Source organism: Miscanthus floridulus, chromosome 11, assembly GCF_019320115.1.
Source record: "Miscanthus floridulus cultivar M001 chromosome 11, ASM1932011v1, whole genome shotgun sequence".
NCBI lineage: Eukaryota > Viridiplantae > Streptophyta > Magnoliopsida > Poales > Poaceae > Miscanthus > Miscanthus floridulus.
This window is the reverse complement of record NC_089590.1, coordinates 31,616,065-31,633,227: the sequence shown is the minus strand read 5'-3', so window position 1 is coordinate 31,633,227 and position 17,163 is coordinate 31,616,065. Positions and strand designations below refer to the sequence as shown.

Below are 17,163 nucleotides of genomic sequence, written 5' to 3'. Positions count from 1 at the left end.
CCTTCGTGCTGCCTGTTTCCAATCAAGTCCCAACTTGAATAAGATCCAAATAAACACCAATTGGGACTGATGTGAGTGACCTCTCTTAAACCCTTATATTTTTCAAAATATTTTGCCTTAGACTATAATTCTTTTTAAGAAAATAGGCAACAAGAGGGCAAATGGAACAAAACGACAAAACAACATTCATGCATATGCCATACTTGTAAGTAAATCTAGTTGCTTGTCAAGTTTGATCCAAGGTTAAGCTTCTTCACACGCTTTTCGGCGGTTATCTTAACCATGTTAGACAAGCCCTATGTGCATTGCCACAAATTAAGCATGTTGTATATTACAATGAATGCAAGGGACAACACAAGCTCAATTTTTAGTGAAGTTACTAAAATCAAGTACATTGAGCTCATTCCGCAATCTACAAAAAGTAGCCTCATCTAGCGGTTTAGTGAAGATATCCGCTAATTGATCTTTGGATCTAACACCTTCTAGTGATATATCATTTTTAGCCACATGATCTCTTAGAAAGTGATGACGGATATCTATATGCTTGGTGCGAGAGTGTTGAACCGGATTATTTGCAAGTTTTACCGCACTTTCATTGTCGCACAAAAGAGGTACATTTTCTAGAACTACACCATAGTCTAGCAAAGTTTGTTTCATGTATAAAATTTGTGCACAACATGCACCCGCGGCAATGTATTCCGCTTCGGCGGTGGACAAAGCCACACTATTTTGTTTCTTGGAGGACCAAGACACAAGTGATCTACCAAGCAAATGGCACCCTCCGGATGTGCTCTTTCTATCAACTTTGCATCCGACGTAATCCTGAATCGGAATAGCCAATTAATTCAAATAAAGCTCCTTTGGGATACCAAAGGCCAATGCTTGGTGTGTGCTTAAGATACCTAAGGATTCTTTTTACGGCAATTAAATGTGTTTCCTTAGGACTAGCTTGAAATCTAGCACACATACACACACTAAACATGATGTCGGGCCTAGATGCGGTTAAATATAACAAGCTACCAATCATAGAATGGTAGAGAGTTTGATCAACCAGGTTACCTCCCTCATCTAGGTCGAGATGTCCATTAGTAGGCATTGGGGTCTTGATTGGCTTACATTCATCCATCTTGAATCTCTTGAGAAGATCTTTAGTGTATTTCTCTTGAGAGATGAAGATGCCTTCTTTCATTTGCTTGACTTGAAAACCAAGAAAGAATGTAAGCTCACCAATCATGGACATCTCGAACTCCTTTGACATCAATTCACCAAATTCTTTGCATGAGTCTTCATTTGATGATCCAAAGATGATATCATCAACATATACTTGACAAATGAAGATATGCCCATCAAGCTTCTTGGTGAATAGTGTAGTGTCGACCTTCCCAATGGTGAAAGCCCTTCTCAATAAGGAAGTCCCGAAGGCGCTCATACCAAGCTCTTGGCGCTTGCTTAAGCCCATATAGTGCCTTGGACAACCTATAAACATGATTAGGATATCTAGGGTCTTCAAACCCGGGAGGTTGATCAACATAGACTAGTTCATTAATAAAGCCATTTAAAAATGCACTTTTCACATCCATTTGATATAGTTTCATTTCATGATGTGATGCATATGCAAGTAGGATACGAATGGCTTCTAATCTTGCAACCGGTGCAAAGGTCTCTCCAAAATCCAAGCCTTCAACTTGAGAGAACCCCTTTGCAACTAGTCTTGCCTTGTTCCTCACAACAACACCTTGATCATCTTGCTTGTTGCGGAACACCCACTTTGTTCCAATGACTCTTGCACCTTTTGGTCGCTCTTCAAGAGTCCAAACTTCATTGCGAGTGAAGTTGTTCAACTCTTCATGCATGGCATTGATCCAATCCAGATCTTTAAGAGCTTCTTCTACCTTGGTAGGCTCATAGCAAGAGACAAAAGAGTGATGAGCAATAAATGAAGTAAGTTTTTGAGATCGAGTCATTACACCCTTTGATGGACTCCCTATGATGAGATCTTGTGGATGATCTTGTAGGAGAGGTGTATTTCTTCTATTGACCACTTGAGGAGGAGGTTGTGGAGCATCAACATCTTGTGCTTGTACCACCATTTGCTCATGGGAGATATGAGTATCTTCATTTTCTACTCTCCCATCTTTTTCACCATCTTGTGGCACACTTGATGAAGAAGGTTGGTTAATGACTTGTACATCATCTTCATCATCTTTTGGCTTGATGTCTTCCTACCAGAATATTCTTCATAGCCTCCCTCAATGGTTCATCACCTACATCATCAAGATTCTCATGTGCTCCTTGGGAGCCGTTAGATTCATCAAATTCCACATCATATGTTTCTTCAACCAAGCCAGTGGCATGATTAAATACTCTATATGCTTTGGACTTCAATGAGTAACCAACAAGAAAACATATATCACAACATCTTTGAAACTTCCCTAGGTATTGCCGCTTCTTGTAGATGTAGCACTTGCAACCAAACACCCTAAAGAAGGAGACGTCTGGCTTCTTCCATTGAGCAACTCATACGGTGTCTTGACAAGGAACTTTTGAAGAAATAGGCGGTTGGATGCATAACATGCGGTGTTGATTGCTTCCGCCCATAGAGCTTCGGGGGTGTTGTACTCATCTAGCATTATCCTTGCAAGAGTGATCAAAGTCCAGGTTCTTCCTCTCAACTACACCATTTTGTTGAGGAGTATAAGTTGCGGAGACTTCATGTTTGATTCCAACTTCATCACAATAATCTTCTATGTTTGTGTTGTCAAACTCTTTGCCATTGTCACTTCTTATCTTCTTGAGCTTCACTTCAAATTCATTTTGAGCTCTCTTGGCAAACTTCTTGAAGCAAGATGCAACTTTGGATTTGTCATGAAGGAAGAACACCCATGTATACCTTGAATAGTCATCCACAATCACAAGACAATAGAGATTTCCTCTCAAACTCTTGTATGTTGTTGGTCCAAATAAATCCATGTGTAGGAGTTCTAGCACTCTTGTGGTTGACATGAAAGCTTTGGTTGGATGAGTGTTTGCAACTTGCTTGCCGGCTTGACATGCACTATAAAGCTTGTCCTTCTCAAACTTCACATCCTTCAACCCTCTCACCAAATCATTCTTCATAAGCTTCTTGAGTGAGATCATCCCAACATGAGCAAGTCTTCTATGCCATAGCCACCCAAGTGTTGTTTTGGTGAATAGGCAAGTCTTCAAGTTTGTATCTTCGAAGGTGAAGTCAACTAGATATAAGTTGTTGTATCTAAATCCATTGAATATCACTTGATTGTCATCTACCTTGGATACAACAACCTCCTTCTCGGTGAATAAGCATTGAAAGCCAAGATCACACAATTGCCCAATGGATAGCAAGTTGAAGCTCAATGAAGCAACATAGAGCACATTGGAGATGGAATGATCATTTGATATTGCCACTTTACCCAATCCTTTAACCTTGCCCTTTGAATTATCTCCAAATGTTATTTTCTCTTGTCCATCTACCTCTTCATCTAGTGAGGTGAACATATGAGGATCACCGGTCATATGTTGAGTGCAACCACTATTAATAACCCAATAACTTTCACCGATCTTGTAGTTCACCTACACACAAGAGATTCAAGCTTTAGGGATCCAAACTTGTTGAGGGCCCTTCACCTTCTCAACAAGTGACTTAGCCACCCAAATCTTCTTAGGCCTACTCTTGTTGGGGGGTCCTAAGAACATGACTTTCATCTTTCCACTAGAATCTTTTCTAAGCATGTAGTGAGCATTGAAAGCAAAGGGTCTAGCATGTTTGGGCAAGGGTTGTGGTGGTGGAGTTTGACACTCATGAGCAAAGTGGCCTTTTTGTCCACACTCAAAACATCTCTTTGGCTTTGGCTTTGGCTTTGATTGTTGGTGTTGAGCTTGGGCCTTCATCTTCTCTACACTTGCCATATATCCAATGCCACTTCTATCCATCTTCATGATGGTATTCATGAGTAGCTCACTTTGGAGATGCTTGCCTCTAGCAAACTTGCTCAATCCCACCTTGAGATGCTCTTTCTCCATCTTGAGCTTCTTGTTCTCTTCCTTGAGAATATCATTGTTCTTCTCTTCCTTGAGTTTCTTGTTTTCTTCTTTGAGCTTCTCATTCTCAAGGATCAACTCTTTGTCATGATCAAGAGTTTCTAGCACAATGGTGTTGTGACTTTTCATCTCTTCAAGATCTTTCATGAGCTTCTCATTGTTACTCTTGAGCTTGACATACTCATCGTAGTCATTGCACTCAACCACTTGTTTGCCTTTGCTACTAGATCCATGCTCAATGCTTTCATCAATTAAATCATCACATGAAGTAGCTATATCAATCTTGACAACATGGTTAGTAGCATCATGTGGCTCATTTGGTAAAAATTCTTGAGCAATAACAAGAGTATCATGATTAATCTTAAGAGTAGTGTATTCATCTTTTAGCTTGTTGTGGCTAGTGATGAGTTCATTGTGCACCTACTCAAGTTTATCATGTTTATCTTTAAGCTCTTTCTTGGAGGATTTAAGCTCCTTGAGTTTGGATGATATAGCATCATTAGTTTCTCGAAGCTCATCATTAGTCTTTTCCAATGTATCACACTTAGCTAGGAGTGAATCATTTTTAGCATCAAGTTTTTCATTTGTAGCTCTACTCTTTCTAATGATCTTAGTGTATTTTCTTAGTATTTTGACAAGATCATCATATGTAGGATTATCATCATCGCTATCGCTATCATCATCACTAGCTTGCTCATCATCACTACTATCATCACTCTTAGTTACCTTGCGTTCACCCTTGGCCATAAGGCATAGGTGTGTAGAGGATGATGGCGATGGTGGCGGTGAGGATGCAAGATCAATAGCAATGGTGGCCACCTTCTCATTGTCACTATCATCATCGGATGATCCGCTTGATGAATCAATGTCCGTGAGCCAATCACCGACAATGTAGGCCTTGCCACTCTTCTTCTTCTTGTAGAAGTCCCTCTTTTTGCCATCTCTCTTCTTGTATGGCTTGTTCTTTTTCTTCTCATCTTCATCTTCATTGCTTGAATCATCTTTCTTGCCCTTGTTTTTGAACTTGTCTTTCTTGGGCTTTGTACATTGATGAGCTAGATGGCCAAGTTCGCCACAATTGTAGCAATCCATCTCGGAGATTGGCTTTCTTCTTGAGCTAGTGAAGAACTTCTTCTTCTTGCCATCAAACTTGATGCCACTCTTGTTTAGCTTCTTTAGCATCTTGGTGGTCTTTTTCACCATGAGAGCAAGACTTTCTTCATCATCTTCATCACTTGAGCTCTCATACTCAAGTCTTGCCTTGCCCTTATCTTGGCTAGCTTTGAATGCTAAGTCTTTCTCTTTCTTCTTTGTAGAGGATGAACCATCTTGTGGCGTGATGTGCATGTACATCTCATGAGCATTGATCTTTCCCAAGATTTGTGTCGGTGTAGCGGCGGAAAGATCACCTTGATATAGCATGGTCATAATGTGCCCATATTTGTCAATGGGGAGGACACTCAAGATCTTTCTCACAACGTCGGATGGTGACATTTGAGTAAGTCCAAGCCCATTGACTTCCTCTACAAGAACATTTAAACGAGAATACATTTCATTAGCACTTTCTTTGGGAAGCATCTCAAAAGAATTTAGCTTTTTAATTACAAGATGATAGCGTTCCTCACGCTCACTCTTGGTTCCCTCATGGAGCGCACAAACGTCCGACCATAGTGCATGGGCGTCTTTGTGGTTCCTTACACGATTGAACACATCTTTGCAAATGCCTCTAAAGATGGTGTTGCGAGCCTTTGCATTCCATTTTTCATAGTTCACTTCATCGCCTTGAAGTTGTGCGGCATTCTTAGGGGTTGGGAACCCTTGAGAGGCGGCTCTAAGAATTCCAACGTCTAGAGCTTCTAGGTATGCCTCCATGCGAATTTTCCAATATAGAAAATCATCCCCCTCGAAGATAGGAGGAGGTCCATCCCCGTGAGACATCTTACTCTAAGAGGTTAAGCTTAAAAACATGAGCACGAGGCTCTGATACCAATTGAAAGGATCGAGATGCCCAAGAGGGGGGGGTGAATTGGGCTAATTCTAAATTTTCTTGCAATAATCAAATCCTATGGATAACCCAATTAACCCCTTGTGCCTAGAAAAGTGTTTCTATCAAATTAACGCACAAAAGACTTGCAACCTATGTTCCAAACTTACTCTAGCATGGCAATTCTATGAATGTAAAGACAAGTATTGAATTGCTCAAAGTAAATACTTAAAGTAAATGCTCAAAGTAAATGGAGAGAGGAACGTGGCGATGTTTTGCCGAGGTATCGGAGAGTCGCCACTCCCCACTAGTCCTCGTTGGAGCACCCACGCAAGGGTGTAGCTCCCCCTTGATCCGCGCAAGGATCAAGTGCTCTCTACAGGTTGATTCTTCGACACTCCGTCGCGGCGAATCACCCAAAGCCGCTCACAACTTGAGTTGGGTCACCCACAAGCTCCGCCGGGTGAACACCAAGCTCCCAATCACCACCAAGCCGTCTAGGTGATGGCGATCACCAAGAGTAACAAGCACGAACTCTCACTTGACCACGCAAAGCCTAATGAGAAGATGGATGCACACTTGTCTACTCTTGATTCACTAATGAGGTTTCACTCTTGGATTCTCAAATCACAAACACCTCACTAGGACCTTGCTCTTCTTGGCACTCACAAACGTGTTTCTCAGCTGTTGAAATGAGCAAAAGTTACTCCACACACGAGTGGAGCTTCTATTTATAAGGCAGCCTGAAAAAAGAACTGTTATGAGCTTTTGCGGGGTGACCGGACGCTCCGATCATGTTGACCGGACGCTCTGGTCAGTTCAACCCGCGAACCAGTAGTAATGAGTTGACCGGACGCTGGCAGGGTCCGGTCAGCACTGGCTGGACGCGTCCGGTCGCATAAAACCCTTACTGGAACCTTACTGGACTCGACCGGACGCTGGATACTCAGGGTCCGGTCAGTATTGACCGGACGCGTCCGATCACACTTTCTCAAGTCTGGACCCTTACTGGAGTCGACCGGACGCTGTCCCTTAGCGTCCGGTCACATTGACCTTCCAGCGTCCGGTCACACCAGACTTGTTCTCCTCGGTCAAATGAACTGACCGGACCCTGCGGCCAGCGTCCGATCGCACCAGAGCCAGCGTCCGGTCAGTATTTGACTCTCCATTCACTTCCAACTCTCGATTATTTGTGAATGAAGTTGCTCCATGGGATCAAATGGCTTCGTAGGAGCTACCTAGAGCTAGTTTTAACAAGTGTGCACCACACCTAACTCACTAGACTCAACTAGGTCAAGCTACCCGTCCATACCCCCCTTAATAGTACGGCCAAAGGAAAAAACAAAGTCCTAAACTACTCTAAGTGTATCTCCAACTCCAATCGACACTTAGAACTAGTCATCCTTAACCTTGTCGTCCATCCTTTGAAAACCGAAACGATTTCCATCGTAGGGGCATGACAACTTTGATTGCCCGATTGATCTCCATTACCATGACCTAACTTAATTGCATCTGCAAAACATACGTTAGTCATAGTAACCTTGTATTGTCATTAATCACCAAAACCCAACTAGGGGCCTAGATGCTTTCACATATATCTTTGCCTTCACTTTATCTTCCACTTCATTACTTCTCATCTTTGCCTCCATCTCTTCTACTTGTTAAGCTTTTGGATCACATGGCTCATGCTCTCTCTCCTTCACGGCCCCACGTAGCTCAAATCTTGCTTGTAGATCACACTTAAACTTTTCACCTCATATGAAACCATTAGTCCACAAATGTTGTAAAATCTTGCTTGTAGATCACACTTAAACTTTTCACCTCATATGAAACCATTAGTCCACAAATGTTGTAATTAATTACCAAAACCTAAATAAGACTTCAGGTGGCCTCGCATGGTGTCAGGTCTTTTAGAAGTAGCCAGGTCTTCCTCTGACAAATGGCGGAAGCCACAATTGGGGAACACGTTGTGGTGACTGGTGAGTGGCTTTAGAATGATGTTTGCTCGTTTGGGACCAAGTTTGGTTAGCTCATTCTCTCTCCACACAGGAATGATTTCACTTACGGGCACCACATTCTTCCCACGCAGAAACTAAGCAATGTGTAGAGCTATGTGACTGTGAAGAGAGAAGACAGGTATAGGCTGCGTTGGACAAACTGTGGTTTGACGTTCATGAAGTGTCTTCTATTTTTTTAGAGGCTAACGCTGCTGTATGCTTGTGTTGTTGTTGCCCTGTGGTCTCACGGACTTCCAGTGAAGTTGAGAGGTGCGTCATGCATGCATGGCACTCGTTCAGTTGACATTCACAAACAGCAAAGTCGCACGAGCATCCAGCATAGAGCCGGAAACTACACGAGAACCAAGTGGTACTTTGGAGGTTCATTTAAAGAGTTCCTAATGCATCTTTCTTTCTCTGGATAATACAGTCTAGCACAAAACCATATGCGATAACAAAATATGCAAGGAATCCAATTGATCAGAAGGGAAGCGGCCCTCGCAGCTTGTTAGCAATGTGTAGAAGGTGGTCGATGTTTGTGGGTGGGTAGTTCTGGAGGAGCTTGAGGTTCGCAGTGAAATCGCCAGCCAAAAGCCGCCTTCGGACAAGAATTAGCATCGCGCAGCAGATCCGCAACAATGTAGCCTGCAAACCGAACAAAGAGTTTAGTCCAATTCTAGCGTGCTTTGAAGCACAATCTCATGGCATAAGACCAAAAATTGTGGTTCCCTAACCTGAGGTCCCTCTGGATCGCCCAATAGTGTGTCCCACAGGCTGAGGCAGTCACGGAACTTAAACTCCTGCGTTAGCAGCAAGGTGATCCATCTGAATGCGTAGAACTGTGGATTAACCTGGGATGCCAGATAAGCATGAGACTGGAAGCACAAGTACCTGTAACCACACGCTGATATCATCAACTAAAAGAAAGAGCTCTTTGTATAAATACCTTGGTTACAACTTCTAAATGCCGCCAGAGTTCCTCGTCATGTCTTCTCAGAAGCTGTGATAGTCTAGTAATTGTGGAGCGTATACCAACCACACTGTTGTCAAGTTGCTTGCAAAAGTTATCTCGGAACCCACTAAGCAGCTCGACAAAACAGAAAAAGGCATCTGGCTCTGCTAAAGCCTGTTCACAGGTAAAACATGAGACAATTATGGTCATCTAAGCGCTATACTAAAGCATAATGTGTACAAGGCACAAGGAACAATGCTATTTGAGAGTTGTTCTGTCACATGAACTGAAATTATATTTTCCTTCATATATTCCAGAAAAAGTAAAAACATCTGGGGGCAGTGCTGCACCAGGATTAGTTTCACACTCCAACAGGCATATCATTAATCATTATTTACCCACACATGCTACATTCACAGAAATTGAATGTCATAAATGTTTGTACTATCAGAATAATCAGAATAAGTGGACTTACAGCATGACTTTGGTCAGGGTCATTCTTGAAAACATAATAGAGAGGTGCCAAAACCTCATTCATTCCTTGTACATATCTTATACCCGGATTCAATTTTGCAAATATTGTAAGTATACGCTTTAGTGACTCCTGGAAACAAAACATATTGCATTAGGAAAACTGAACAATGTTACTGACAACAAAAAAGTGATCCCATGCCAGAGAACACACCTACCTGATTAGACAATGAATCTGAAGAGTCCCCATTGAAAAATTGCATCTCAGGATGAGTACGCTTAACATCTCTATCGATCTGCTCCACAATCTCAGATTCCTGAAATATTGGATAGTCAGTATTTTCAGTAGTGCAAACTGCAGAAGAGATATTCACAACAAAATTTGACTAACCAACAATGAAACCAAAGGGAAATCTCTCAATACTCAACAGAAAAGCAGTATCAAAATGCAATATCAAATCAAACTAAATTACAACCGTAGTGAAAATACAAAGAAAACCAGCAAGCAATTCATGTACCAATTAAGTTCATGAGGATTCAATTAGCATGTTGCTAATGCTTTATGGCCAACTCTCCAAATATAGAAATTCACACCAAATATTTTTACGTTTATAATGAAAGATGGGAAAGGTTAGGCAGATTTTAGAAACAAGATGCAGGACTATAGCAAATAAAAATTTAGAATCAACATGAAGTTGGTTCGCATCAATGATTTCAAGTCGTCCGATTAATCGTCCTAATCGGTCCTGGGTGCTCGATTAGGGACCTCAACCCGATTAGCTCGATTAGGGGCCTGGTCGTCCGATTAGGGGTGGGACGACTAGTTTTGGCTGTTTTTTTTTTTGCTGCCGCGCGCGGGCCACTGGGCGAGCGCGCCAGAGCGCGAAAACGCAGCTGCGTGAGCGCGCGCGCGCGGGGTCATGGGCGCGCGCGAGCGTGGGAGGGATAAGGGGTTTTGGCTGGTAGCGACAAAAATTTCACGGGAAATTAACAGCCGCCGCCGGCCCTGTGCTCGCAACTCGCGAGTCGCGCCCGCCCTCTGCTCCGCCGGTGGCCGGCGCCCCTGCAGCCTGCTCCTGCCGGCGGCCCTCTGCTCCGGCGGTCCCGCCCGCCCTCTGCTCCCGCGGTGGCCAGCCGCCCAGCCCTCTGTATCCTGCTCCCGCCGGCGGCCATCTGCGCCAGTCCGCTCGCCCTCTGCTCCGCGGTAGCTGGCCATCTGCGGCTCTGCGCCCGCCCGCCCTCTGTTCCTGCAGGTGCCTGGCCGCTCAGCCCTCTGCTCAGGTGTCTGCTCCCGCCGCCTGCCATCTCCTCCCGCCGCCCTCTGCTCCAGCAGGTGGCCGGCCCTCTGTTGATCTATTCCCGCCGCAGCTGCCTCCCTGCCGTTCAGGTCCTTCCCTCATCCCCTGCTCCTCTGCCCTCTCATCTCTACTCCTCTGATTTGGATGCTTCATGTTCTCTCAGGGGTCAGGGGCTCAGAGTTAGAGCTGCATTCCTCTGATTTGAAGGCCTGAAGGTGCCGGCCCTCTGCTCGTTGGTGATGAGCTGCTCTGACGACTGTATGTCCATTTTCCCTCCCCATCTGCTCTCCTGACCTACATGGCTGCATCCTCTCTGGCTCTGCTAGTAATGCTGCTAACTATCAGCCTTGTGCTTGTACAGCTGTGGAGCGACGACGTGCAAACGTGGAAGTGATAATGCCGATGCCTGACCTTGACGGAGGTGTTCTACATTCATCATCTGGGTCAGGTGCAGCTGCCACGGCTTCCTCAGCTAGTCCAGATGTTGCAACACTAGTTGAGAGGGCTATTGCAAAGCTACCTCCAGAGCTTGCTGCCCAAGCTGTTGACACCAAGAGGAAGGCAAAATCACAAGATCCAGGATGGAAGTATGGGTGGTGGCCAGATGCTTCGAAGAAGGATTTTGTGCAGTGCATATTTTGCAAAAAGATTGTCCCCTCTGGAATAAAAAGATTCAAGTAGTACCTTGCCCAGTTGGATGTCCTAGTGCTCCAGAAGTAGTTAAGAAGGAGATGGCTGATTACCTGAAAAAGAACTCAAGAACTATTCTAGCTTTGAATCCTACATTAGGTGAAGATGAAGAGCAACAAGATGATGCTACTGCTGCAGAAGAACCAGCAGCTGTACCAGAACCAAGCTCTGGAACAAAAGTCAAGCAAAAGAAGAGGATTGCTCAGGCTGCCATCTCTTCTTTCACTGTCACTGCTGCACCAAAACCAGCCACTCAAAAAATGTCCAGATCAGTGAGCTCAATGCTTTGCAAGTCACCGGAAGAAGTAGTTGAAGAGAGGCACAGATCCAAGCATAGTCAACCTACACTTGAGCATTGCACAAAGAAAAGTAAGGAGGCCAAAGTAGTTGTTGATGATCATGTTGCAGATTTCTTCTATGAGAATCGCATTCCATTGAAAGTCATTAATTCTAGAAGCTGGGAAGTTTTGATTGAGTCAATTGGACAATACGGCCCTGGGTACCGCTCACCATCATATCATGATATAAGGGTACCACTGCTTGAAAAGGCTGTGAACAGGACATCAGAGTTGAGGAAGAAGCATGAGGAGGCTTGGAAGGAATATGGCTGCACCATAATGTCCGATGGGTGGACTGACACAAGCCATCGCCATCTCATCAATTTCCTTGCTAACAGTCCAGCAGGGACTTTCTTTCTAGGGTCTGTTGATGCTTCAAGTGAGATAGCAAATGGACCATTGTTGGCTGATTTGTTGGAGAAGCAAATAGATAAGGTTAGGAAGGAACATGTGGTACAGATTGTCACTGACAATGGAGCCAACTTCAAGGCTGCAGTAATGGAGAGGATCCCACATCTATTTTGGACACCATGTGCTGCCCATTGCTTGGATTTGTTATTAGAGGACATTGGGAAGATCAAGGAATTCAACACTTGCATCAACATGGCAAAGAAGGTGTGTAGGTTCATGTACAAGCATGGGAGGATTCTAGATCTCATGCGAGATAAGATTGGAGGAGATCTTGTGAGGCCAGCTATAACTCGCTTTACCACTTCATTTCTCACATTGGCAAGCATGCATAAGAACAAGACTGGATTGAGGAATTTAGTGGTTAGTGAGGAATGGCAAGCTACCAATTTCTCTAGCACTACAGAAGGCCGGCAAGTTGAGAACATTATCCTTTCAATGCCATTTTGGAATAAAGTGGAATTATGCATAAGAGCTACACAGCCACTTCTTGTTGCTCTTAGGATTGCAGATGGAGATGAGACACCTGCGGCTCCTGAGATTATGGCAGCCATGGATCATGCAAAGGCTGCAATCAAGGATTCTTTGAAAGACAAACCAAATTTACTCAAAGAGGTACTAGAATATTTTGACAAGAGATGGGAAAACCAAATGGAGCAGCAGTTGTATGGAGCAGCCCTATACTTGAATCCAAGCAAGTACTTTGCCATAAGGGAAAAAGATAGGAGACAAGCCACAAAGCTGAGAATTATGTTTAATCAAGTTATGTGGAAGATGGTGAGTGATGATGAGGACCAAAACAAGATAAGCAAGCAAGCAGATGACTATGAGAGGTCTGAAGGCCAATCCTTCTCAAAGCCAGGAGCAATAAGAGACAGAGATAGAAAAAATCCTAGTAAGTTCTCCAATCTGAAATTTTGTATAATTATTTCCTTACCTTTTCTGAAAGATATCAGCAATGAACTAATAATGGATTTCTATACTTTGGAATGGAATTTGCAGTTCTTTGGTGGGGTGCATATGGTGGCCTGACATATGAACTTCAATGTTTAGCAAAAAGGATTGTTAGCCTTTGTTGTTCTGCATCTGGATGCGAGCGTAATTGGAGTGAATTTTCTACTGTAAGTGCTATGCTACAGCTATTGTTGTGCTAAGTAATTGAGTATGGTATCTAATTCTGCAATCTTTTGTGTAGATCCATACAAAAAAGAGAAACCGGTTAGAGCACAAAAGGTTAAATAAGTTGGTATATGTCAGCTACAACCGCAAGATGGAAAACAGATTTAAAAACATTAGAGAGCTGGGTTCCAAAGGAAAGCGATCAAATCCACTCTTGCTTGATGAATTTCATTGGGAAAATGAATGGGTCAATGACAATTGTGAACCAGTTCATGAAGGTGCTGCCAATGCTATTACTTGGGCTAATGTGGATGATGCTATTGGTGCAACTCAGGGTCTAGAGGGCCGTAACTTGCCTAGGGCTGCTGCTGCTCGTACTGCTATTCCTGCCCCTGTGAGGCGTACTTATGCTAGGAAGCGTCCAAGGAACACAGTGGCTCAAGATCTTGATGAAATAGATGATGAAGAACAAGATCAGCAAGTAGAATCTGATTCAGCAACACCTATGGATGAGGATGAAGAATCTGCACCACCACCAACAGCAACTGCAGATGGACATGGAGGCTTCCATTTCAATGATGATTTGCTTTATTAGATGGCTACTAGTTGCCTACTTTTGTTGGACTATTGTGTGTTGATGTTTGCGACTTTGTGTTGAACACTTTTGCTTATCTGTAATAAACTAATTTGCTTATCTGTACTAAACTAATTTGGTTATGTAATATGCTGCCCGTGTGGCTGCCATGGTCTGCTAAATGCTAGATATTTGCTACTGCAGCAGTGCTGCTATTGATATGTGTCAATAACTCAAGATCAAGACTACATTAGTGTTGCTAATTATGGTGTTCTTTGGTATTGCAGGCTTCCAGCAACAAGTCAGCAAAGGAATGGAGTTTGGGACAGTTGGACAGTGAAGAAAAGGCAAGAAAACAACTCCCACAAGTAAGTCACTTGCTAAACACTAATGTAGTCTTGATGCTTGCTATATTGTGTACACTATATAGTACATATAGGTATATATATAGTATGTATATGTCCTGATGCATAGGACGATTATATGGACGACCAGGGTCGACTAGGCTCGACTAATCGGCCTGGTCGACGACTAATCACGATTAGTCGCCTGGTCGGTACTATAGCGACTAGGTTCGACTAGACGACCTGAAAACATTGGTTCGCATTGCAAGAGGTGTTCTATTCCATATCAATGCTTGTAATTTTATATAGACCTAAGAGCCTGGAAAGGAAACAAGTGTACATAATATACTTCCGAGCATAGAAAATATGGTCATATGAGCACCTGAGAAACCAGCAAGCAATTATTAATTTTAGGTAAATTTACCTGGAAGTATTGGTTCCAAACACTAGTTTCCCCAAGGCTTAGGGGATGCTCATCACGAACGATTTCCGCCCTTGGTAGCACACCAGTCCCTTCAGCATTATGTTCCTCTCTTAGAGAAACTGACATTTCCTCCATTCTTCGAGTAACTTCTGACTGGCCAGAACATAAATGTATTACTACAGAGGTGGATAAAGGAGCAAAGAGCTGCCTCAAAATAAACAAATTAATGAATCTGCAACAATGAACAAGAATGTTCATAATTGGTTACTTTGTCCACAAGTGTAATAGTTTACTGCCCATGAAATGAAAGCTTCATCCATTCCTGATGAATGAGGCTCGGTACATTCTTAGAAAAATGATATATGCACGCATCTGCAATGCAAAATAACTCTTGTAACACTACATGCATCAAGCACTTACAGGATTAACCAGAAGTTCATCTTTGAAAGCACAGTATTGGGACCTCTTTTTCTCCAGTTCATATGGCCATAGAGCACGATCAGTTGGCAAGTATCCCAAGAGAAGCTGCTAACTATCAAAAAAGTCAAATAAATTTGTAGTGTACAGAACAAGGAGAAAATTTGTAGAGACCATAACTACCCACCACCCTACAAGACCAGGCAAATGTGCCATCTAGTTTACCTTAATACTAGCAGTTTGTTTTGCGATTTCATTTAAGCTTTAACTGAATCACAAACAGAAGTTATAAGGGGCAGACCTAGTGCCGGAGGCTCCCACATGAGTGGGGTCTGGGGAAGGGAAAAACTGAGGCAAGCCTTCCCCTCGCAAATCTGTAGAGAGGCTGCTTCGAACCCACGACCTAGTGACTCAGTGAGATAGCTCTCACCACTGCACCAGGCCTGCCCTTCACAGAAATCATAGTCATTACGTCAGAGTTCCAAAAGAAGCCATGCAATCAAATACGGTTCAGCACAAGTAACAAAAAAGACATGACAAACTGACAAAAGTCCAGGCTCTCATTTTATTCCAGAACTGCCAGCAACATTGGATCGAACTAGACATTACAGACACACAAAAAAAGATACTATATTCTCAGAATCGCTTAGCTAAAATATGTGGCTGCAGTTTCTACAGAACCAGTAGACCTCAAATATCATGATGTAGTACTGCCAAAAATGCCTCTGCTCTTCTTATTATTAAGTGCAAAATATACACTGAACTAAAAATCAAATGGAATTATTGATCAACCCAGCTAACCAGAAGTGCTTGAATAATATCAAACCAAGTGCTGAGCAGTTCTTCAGCAACGGGTAAACAAGAAAAAAAAACAAATAGGATAGAATTTATGTGAAAATACAAACACCAGCAAGCACACACAAAATAAACCTTGAAAAAACACAAACTGTTCTAAATCAGAGCAAACTTGCACACTGAGGTGTGATTTATCCCATCCATATTGAGCTGAATGAAAGCATCCAAAACCATACTGTCGTCCACATAGACTACTTATACCTATAACTTCCTGAATGGTCGAAACTAGTACAGGGGTCATCAACATGATAGTCAACATAGGCAATGCCATTTCTCTAGCTAGGGGGTGATAGAGAAGCACTCGATCAGGGTATAAATGCAGTTACGCAGTGAATTGAGAAGATCGTGTGGTGATCCTCGGACCTTCCAGACGACGGGCCGAATACCAGCGGCGTCGGGCACGCCCTGGCATGCGAGCCTCCGGAGCTCTGCCAGATCCACCACCTTCCTGTCCAGCTGCAGCGCGGCAAGATGCAAGAACACAAACAACCCAATTGAGCTCAAACTGCTGCCCAACTCAACACCCAGTAAAAATTCCATCCCGATCCCCGAGAGCAGCAGTACTCACCGCGACTTTGAGCTCAGCGACGAGGTGGGCGCGCGACGGGTACTCACCTTCGTCGTCTTCGTCGTCTGAAGCATCGCCGCCGCGTGGGGCGTTGGGAGGAGGGATGGGAGTCGAATCCCGCGGCGGCTGGGGAGGGGGCAGGGGAGACGGCGGCGGCTGAGGGGGGGAGGGTGCCGTGCGGGGAGGGGAGCTGTGGCGCGGGGACGGGGGAGGCGCGGACCAGATCGGGCTGTTGAGCCAGTCCGGGACGGATTTGCGCCTGGGGGTGGCGCCGTCGGCCATGTCACCGGCGGCGGCACCGCTGGCTGGCGGGGTTTTAGGAGTGGGACTCCGGAGATGGGGATGGGGGCGGGGGCGGGGGCGGGGGCGGTCGGTCTCGGTCTGGGAATCGAGGCCAACGGGTGGGGTGGACCTGGACTGGCCGGTGCCAAGCGGCCGTCGGTTCCCTCCTCCTTTTTGTTTGGAAAGATTAGGTACAAAGAAATGGTAAAACAATGACATATTTTTTTTAAATACTCTCTCGCTTCTATCTAAATTATAAATCATCTTAACATTTTTAAATACATAGTTTTTGCTATATAAAGTAAAAAAGTAATATATCTAAAATATAAAATCAAAACATCTCGTAGTTTAGATCGGACTCGCGGCTCCGTTGGGCTCTACAT

The 17,163-nt window shown here is 43.9% G+C and overlaps 2 protein-coding genes across 2 annotated transcripts; one reads left to right on the top strand and one right to left on the bottom strand.

Moving 5' to 3' along the window:
- Positions 1-8,393: 8,393 nt before the first annotated feature.
- On the bottom strand, positions 8,394-16,850 carry LOC136492974 (uncharacterized). The gene is made up of 9 exons (XM_066488995.1): positions 16,499-16,850; positions 16,294-16,386; positions 15,079-15,183; positions 14,659-14,811; positions 9,682-9,780; positions 9,468-9,596; positions 8,987-9,166; positions 8,775-8,891; positions 8,394-8,685 (listed from the first exon to the last, which is right to left on the bottom strand). Exons 1-9 carry the CDS (start codon positions 16,778-16,780, stop codon positions 8,521-8,523), a joined length of 1,323 nt encoding a protein of 440 aa, XP_066345092.1. The 5' UTR covers positions 16,781-16,850; the 3' UTR covers positions 8,394-8,520.
- On the top strand, positions 10,819-13,982 carry LOC136492973 (uncharacterized). The gene is made up of 3 exons (XM_066488994.1): positions 10,819-13,092; positions 13,200-13,318; positions 13,393-13,982. The coding sequence occupies exons 1-3, from the start codon at positions 11,343-11,345 to the stop codon at positions 13,909-13,911; spliced, it is 2,388 nt and encodes a 795-aa protein (XP_066345091.1). The 5' UTR covers positions 10,819-11,342; the 3' UTR covers positions 13,912-13,982.
- Positions 16,851-17,163: the final 313 nt, after the last annotated feature.

Bases quoted from the DNA above. Each gene is read 5' to 3' on its own strand.
- LOC136492974 (XM_066488995.1), bottom strand. From the start codon at position 16,780: ATGGCCGACGGCGCCACCCCCAGGCGCAAATCCGTCCCGGACTGGCTC. The intron at 16,387-16,498 runs GTGAGTACTGCT...GCCGCGCTGCAG, and splicing joins TCGCTGAGCTCAAAGTCGCG to CTGGACAGGAAGGTGGTGGA. The intron at 8,892-8,986 runs GTATTTATACAA...CTGGCATCCCAG, and splicing joins ATTTAGAAGTTGTAACCAAG to GTTAATCCACAGTTCTACGC.
- LOC136492973 (XM_066488994.1), top strand. From the start codon at position 11,343: ATGGAAGTATGGGTGGTGGCCAGATGCTTCGAAGAAGGATTTTGTGCA. The intron at 13,093-13,199 runs GTAAGTTCTCCA...TGGAATTTGCAG, and splicing joins CAGAGATAGAAAAAATCCTA to TTCTTTGGTGGGGTGCATAT. The intron at 13,319-13,392 runs GTAAGTGCTATG...TCTTTTGTGTAG, and splicing joins ATTGGAGTGAATTTTCTACT to ATCCATACAAAAAAGAGAAA.